Source organism: Gorilla gorilla, chromosome 11, assembly GCF_029281585.2.
Source record: "Gorilla gorilla gorilla isolate KB3781 chromosome 11, NHGRI_mGorGor1-v2.1_pri, whole genome shotgun sequence".
NCBI lineage: Eukaryota > Metazoa > Chordata > Mammalia > Primates > Hominidae > Gorilla > Gorilla gorilla.
The window spans coordinates 64,467,816-64,475,131 of NC_073235.2; the positions used below are offsets into that span (position 1 = coordinate 64,467,816).

General features: G+C 37.3%; 1 protein-coding gene across 3 annotated transcripts in view; it reads right to left on the minus strand.

The window, feature by feature from the left end:
• DPP4 (dipeptidyl peptidase 4) overlaps positions 1-7,316 on the minus strand; it is an 82,591-nt gene that overhangs the window by 8,890 nt on the left and 66,385 nt on the right. For all 3 annotated transcript variants that reach the window (XM_019022710.4, XM_004032706.5, XM_063694932.1), the window contains exon 23: positions 4,619-4,683. In XM_019022710.4, coding sequence (XP_018878255.3) covers positions 4,619-4,683 — 65 coding nt within the window. The remainder of the gene's footprint in view (positions 1-4,618; positions 4,684-7,316) is intronic.

The following is a 7,316-nucleotide window of genomic DNA, read 5'->3' on the forward strand; positions in this document are numbered from 1 at the left end:
ATGTTGCATAACAGTTTTGTGCCTCAGTTTGTGTGTCCATAAAATAGAAACACAGTACTTATCTTGGAGGATCTGGAGGAGAATTAAACCTGATAACCCATGTAAAGAGCTGAGAATGATGACTTGCCATAGAAGCACTTAATAAATGAATGAAAGAAAACATGAATGAAATAAATGAAACTAGACCCCCTCTGGCTAGGGAGCAGAGAAGGGGAAACTCTAACTTCTTGGCCACTCCCCTTCCCCTCTCTACGTGCTCCTAAGGTATAGAATTCCTAGGGCTTCACAGTCACAATTTGAAAACCACAAGTCTTTTTCACACATATTGGCTACTTTGTCATATTCAGATTCATCTTTTATTACCTACTCTCTTTTATTTCTCTCCCAAAATACTGTTTTTTCTAACTGAAAAAGAATAAACTTCCGAATGATTAAAACGCCAGGCACCTTGAATGGGTGAATGAAAGTCTACCACATGTTAACATTTTTTACAAGTTTGACTAAAAGACCTGTGACTGACCACATGAGAGACCATTCCTCACTGTTAGGAGCCCACTCCGCAAGGTGTGGCTACAGCTGCTGTCTGCTGATTGACATTGGTTTTGAGGGTTGCCTCTTTGGATCTGATTCCTTTGCTCAAATCTGTCACCATTTCTGTCTGCTGGGACTGAGACATATTGCAGAAAAGATGTTTCCATAGAGCTATACTACCCTTTAGCTCAGATTTGTCACCCCTCCACTTTGGCTGCCCATTTAGAGCTTCCGGTATCAGCTCCTTGAGGTGGGGGGGATGAACATCTCCTTTCATCTTTGAGGTCTGGATATCCTTTAAAAGTGCTTCTCCCTTGCCTCTTGCCAGTAGTTGGATGATTATCTTCAAAAAGAGTCTTATGGACTCACTGCACTGGGTCTAGGCCTTAGTCTCAGGGTCCCCTAATCCACATGGCAGCTTTGAAAGAATAGGAAAGGGTGCTCTGTCTGGTTTGACACAGCCCTGGAGGTGTAGGCCTTAGAAAATGGAGTGTGGTCTGGCTTTCAGCAGGGCACAGGCTGAACAACTGCACAAGGCATCCCCGCCTGTTCCATTCATGTACGCAAATGGCTCTTCTAATTCCCTTTCCTCAATGGTGAGTAGGACTTTGATTTAACGACATGTGCTTCTCTTGGTGATGTGGATTTCTCTAAATTCTTCCAAATCCAGATCAACAATCACCTAATAATAAATCCTTTACTTATTTGAGTTTTATTAAAAACTGCATTTTCTTCCAAAGGCTGTAATTCTGGCCACCGTATCAGTGGCTATTTAGCTGAAAACATGGACTAAGATCAAGGCCTTACTTGTTACACACTTTGGTCATTCCTAATCCTCAGTGTACTGAAAAGAGTCACTGATCCAGACTAAACGTGAACCGCTTTAAAAATATTTCCTTCTGATCCACTGAAATGCACAGGGTGGTGAAATCCTCTAAGGAATTTTCTCCTTTGTCTTTTCAAAAAGGATGGGAGGAAGAGAGAAAGGGAGAGAAGGAAAAAGAGGGAGAGAGAGAGAGAGAGAGATAGAGAGAGGAGAGAGAGAGGAGAAAAGAAAAACAACCTGGGAAAGAAAAGTAAAAGATGGGGTCCAGAGGGGCAGCTGGGGCCTTGGAGGAAAATAGAATCTTTGAATGTATTCCTGCCAGAGACAAAAGCACAGGCTCATTTAAAAAACAAAGGAGGGCAGCTTTATTCTAAAGCCTGCTGTGCACCAAAAATAGGCACTTAGATTCAGTTCTCCACATAGATTCAGTTCTCCACATTTCGGAGGAAGCAACTTACCACGGTGGAGACAATTCAGTTAGTGCATTTGCCTCACTTGTATCCTGCCCACCTTAACTATCGCCCTCCCAAATAATTCCTCTTAGTAACACATTGGGAACCTTTAGCTCCCTGGTACTGGCAGTTTTAATGTGTCCATTGCCAGCAATGAATTTTGTGCCAAGAAAACCCGACTCCTGGCGTGGAAGGATTAAACAGTCCTCGGGTGCCATCTGTGCAGTGAAGTGAAAGAGTGACTTTGTGCACCCAGTGTGCGTGTGTTGCCATTGGCAGGAGGAAGTGACTTCTATTTACATGACTACCTCATGCAGCGAACACCTAAAGGGGGAGATGGAAATGGCCACCGCAGTCGGGGGTAGAGCTGGAGAAGAGGGGGAACTATGTGGGAACGAGGAGCCTATAGGAAAGACTGGAAATTTATGCAGGTTGAAATGGCAGACTACAACTAATTATCCTATTTCATTATATAGGGAGGGCTGGATGAAGAGGAAATACCCCATTGGCTGATGTTATTTGAGGAGGTAGGGTAGGTGCCATGAACCTCCTTAGATGTCAAGGTTGGGCTTGATCTTGTGCTTCCAGCCTCCACTTTTTAAAATATAATTTTTTAAATGAACGTTTTGGATTCATCATCCACCATGTTCAAGTGAGGGACTGGGATCCTAGGCAGTTACACCTCTAATGTTTCGGGAACTTTCAGAATCTTGTAGGAGAAAACTCTTTGACAATCAAATTTAAGTATTCTGGTTGGGTCGTTAACAAGAAAATTTGAACTGGAAAATGAAAACGGTGATGGAGAAATTCTTGTATAACAATGTTTCCCTTCAAAAAGTTTTTAAGTTAAATCAGGAAAGGTTATACTTCCTAAAGGGGAAAGCAAAGAATACAATGTTGAATAGCTTGTACACCTTGAATAACTAACACTACTGAAGAGGGGAAAATTCAGTACAAGATACCTATTAGTTCAAGGTGGAATAAAATGAGGATTCAGAGATATACAAGGAAACTATCAAAAGGGGATTCCAAAGGGGATGCTACTCCACTGAGAGGGCTGTGTAAGTTTCTGAATGGGTGGAGATGGAGGGGAAATGACACTCCACGTGGAAGGAGCAGAGGGCAAAGGCACAAAAAGGAAAGCCACAGAAACATTCAGAGAACAGCAAGCATTCCAGACAAAGTAGGCTACTACAGGAAGGGTGCCGAACACCTGGGTAAAGAGTGAGGACTGGGCTTAGTTGAGTACACAAGAATGAACCATGAACATGTTGTGGGTGGGAGTTAATCTCCCAGCTCTGTGAACAATAGACTGGAGTGTGAGAAGACAAGATAAGGGGAGACAAATTGGGTTATTGTTATAAAAGGAGATAGGTTATGTGACAATAGCAATGTGGTTATGAAGAAGGAAATGAGTGTCTAAAGCAGCTTATGGGAGGTGGAGGAGAAAGAATGGGAAGAATTGAGCCCTAAGTATTAAATGGGACACTTAGCAGAAATGGGGACAATCTAATTATGGGACTGTTTTGCAGGGGTAGATGATTTGTGCATCTCACTTTGCAGATTGTTACTTTTCTATCTTGACTGAGAAACAGACATGAAAACCGTCATACAGCCACTAACACAAAAACATTGCTATCACAGTTCCCTGCACACACACACACACACACACGCACACACACACACACACCCTACTCATTAAGTAAGCTGAAAGTAATTGGTAAAACTAAATTGTCTATACTTGTCTTGCAAACTAGAAACTTTTGAGTTTTACTGTGTTTTGATCAGATGACTTCAGCATCCATAGTAATAGGGATGACATCTTACAAAAACATATGGATATTGCTCAGAGCAATGTATTAATATGAAGTCATGACACAGATGAGAAGAAATTGTGTTCTTAAGTTATTCTTATTGTTTTTCTTTCTCTTTAATTCACTGTCTTGGGAAGAATTGTGAACAATCTTTGAAAAATGTAATCATAAATGATTCACCTTGTCAGCTGTAAGTTTCAGGGTTTTAAAAAAATTTTTTTCAACCTAACATGACAAACAGAATCAGCAAAGTTTTGGAATGATCAAAGTGCCAGAAGGGTCCCTAGTACTTATGCTAGCACTTCCAGCTGCATCAATGTGGCACCAGAGACAATGCTCTGGCTTTGCCGTGGCATCCACACTAGCACATGGGGGCTGTCAATGATAGTTGCACCCACACCATATTTTAAATGCTATAGCCCATCTGCAGAGCAACCTGCCCACTGGTTCTTCCATCAGGCAACCAGCCTGTTGGATGCTATTCAGTGATTTAGGTTTAGGGCTTTTTAAGGGTACTGCCCAACTGTACCTACCTCTCACCTGCTTTACTTAAATCTTTGTGAAAAAAACTGTACATAATTGGCTATGAGTAAGAAAATTATAGTCTCGTATATACATCTTACTTATGATAATACTGTAAGAAATTTCAATATATAGCTAAAGGTTTAGAGAGTCTTCTGGGCTCTAAAGGAATATGTTGAATTTCTAATAGGCTTTCTAAACTGAAATTTTATAATTAAAGTAATTATCTGATGTTGCTTTGTATTTCTAAATGAATGCATATTGTGACCTATATAGCATACGATAAAGACTGTAATTATGCAGAATACAGTAGGGGAAGCTATTGGAGTATCTCTAAACCACCTGTGTTATTTCTTTTAACAAGAATTTTGTTGGAAATAAAAATATGTATTTTCTAGAATATATACAATTAAGAAGGTTCTTAAACCACTTATAAATAGGTTATAAAATAGGTATAGGTCCTCATTTCTTACTCTGTAATGGTCAAGGTTGTCTTCTGGAGTTGGGAGACCCATGTAACGTTCTGTGTACACTGAGTCTGTGAAAGAAAAAAAAAAGAAAAAAAGTTTAATTCATACAATAACAACTTTTCTTGCTTTTAATGGGCCGCTTCAGTGTTTCCATATGTATTCACTCATGTATAGGAATATAGAGTTACTCTCAGAAGTATCTCTATGTGGTTATGAAGAAGGAAAAGGGTGGCTAAAGCACCTTATGGGAGGTAATTTTTTACTTGGTTTGCTAATATAGCCAGAGATGCTAATTCCCAGATCCCTGCATACTCATACCTTTCCACACTCAGCCCTAACCCATTCTCAATTTTCCCTTACGATGGGGCAAAGGGAGATCAAACCAGATTATCTAAAATCCAATCAATAATCCGCATGCAGAAAAGTCAAATGTGAAGTGCTAAGGGGTAAGGGATCTTAACATTATCATATGACCCTCTCAAAGAATTTTAGTTAGGAAGTCATTTAATGCCTCAACTGTGTTGAAATTTTTTGGTTATAATACAAGTATGTGCCCTGATTTATGATCATCTATTTCCTTTTGGAGACCCCTAACAATGTTCAATTACTAGTTGCTGATTTAAATCATATTATATTTTGGAGATCAGACTGGGATTCACTATAATAAAAATAAATAATTCAGTTATCATTTATTTGCTGTATATCCCCATATTGGCTCAGCTACTCCATCATAATGCAAGTTTAACATTTGTTTTCTCTCATTTTGTGGTGAAGCCTCAATTTTTGTGGTATAACAGTTGAGCACTGTGAAACAGATTACATTAATATCTGTCTGCTGAAATGACATAAGCTCTTTTATCTATAAATATGGTTGAAAAACAGGTTGCATAATTGGTTTGGTTATTTTGGATAGTTAAACATATTTTGCCTGATTTTAAAAAATTAAATGATGCATTATATATATTTGGCCTAAAATATCAGTAAAAAAATTATTGAGGCCAAATTGCAATAAAACTTTAAAAATCTGACATAACTGCTTTGAAAACTGCCTTCTTAAGTGACCAGATTACAGTTAAAAAGTCTAAGAATTTTATCTTGCCATTGTGCTATCTAGGTTGGTGGCTTGAATTTCACTATAATTTTACAAGTATTTCAAAACTGATTTCATTAATTTTAAAAATGGATATATTATCTAAATTCAACATTCTAACACTTTTTGAATGACTGGTATTGTAGATTAGAAACTACAGTAATGAGTGTTAGTTGCTCCATATGCATAATTTATGCCATTTCTATGAAAATCAAAATATTTTCCTCCAAAATTACTAACAGTGATATTTCATCATTTTGATTAACATGAATACTGACTATGCATAATTTTATATATTTAAAGGACACTAATATAAAAATAGAATATTTTAAAAGACACTTTAAAATATAAGAACTTCATAAAATGCTCATATCTCTTTTAACTTTAGCATTTAAATATTAATATCTTAGGTTGTACGTTAGATGGGAAAAATGGCTTTTAAGGGCGAAACACATTTTCCCCTAGGTAGCTGCAGACTTTAATTCTGCTTGTCATAGAACACAATACTCCTTTCTTATTTATGCTAACCAGATTTACATGTATAAGAAGATCTGAAATTTTAAAAATAACATTTAAAAAATATTATGCATAACTGCATAATGCAATTGTAAACTTTTAAAAAATATACCTTGAAACACCATTTACGTATTCCTTTTGTCCCATCTTTGAATAAAATTGTTTAAATTTACACGTATATAAGAACTCTAGACAACTTCTATGTATTAGATTGGTCTATATACATTAAATGAAGTTTTCTTCTCATTTCATATTTTTAAACTTACAAAGATTTACTCCATTATTTTATTGACCACTAGAGGTCTCCAAAAACAAGCCATCCAACAGAACAATTAATATCAAGCAGAAAAATATGAAAACAAATTCATTGTGTGTAGATCAAATTATAACTGTGCCCTCCAATTTTCTTAACAGAAAGATATAAATGTATTTTTACATTGGTTTATCTTGACTGGTAGAGACTTTAAAGAGTCTTTTTCTCTGGGTACTACCATATTTCTGGATATAAAATATTTAATAAGCTATTCATCATCAGCCATTCTTTTCTTACACTAGACAGAAGACTTGAGATGCGGTCAGAAGAGGTGCAGGAAAATCAATTACCTCCTTACCACTTCTGACTCCCCCCTCCTCCCTCATCTTCCATCGCTTACTCCCTCCCCTTTGAGAATTGTAGTCTTAGAGGTAGGTGTATGATGCCTTATGAAATAATACTCTCTCAATGACAAAGAGCATATTCTAGAGTAGCTTTCACCTATTAAGAATGAAAAAAAAGACAACAACCCCCCAATGGGTGTTTCCACTGTTCCTCCTCTCCTCTTCCCATACAAAGCCCTACTTGTATTTGACATTTAATTGAAGGGAAAGAGATACATACTTCTCTCACTCTGCTAATATGTGAAACCCAAGAATCAAATCAGAGTAAAGATAAGGAATGATTTATCTGTAGAAATGTAGCATGGGGCTGTTTTGAAATTTGGAAAACAGAATTTGTTGATAAAAAATCAAACGTGTAATAAAATATACCACCCAGCCTTGCACAATAGCAGAATAAATGAGATCATCTTATTATAGGTATCCAAAAAGGACCTCTAA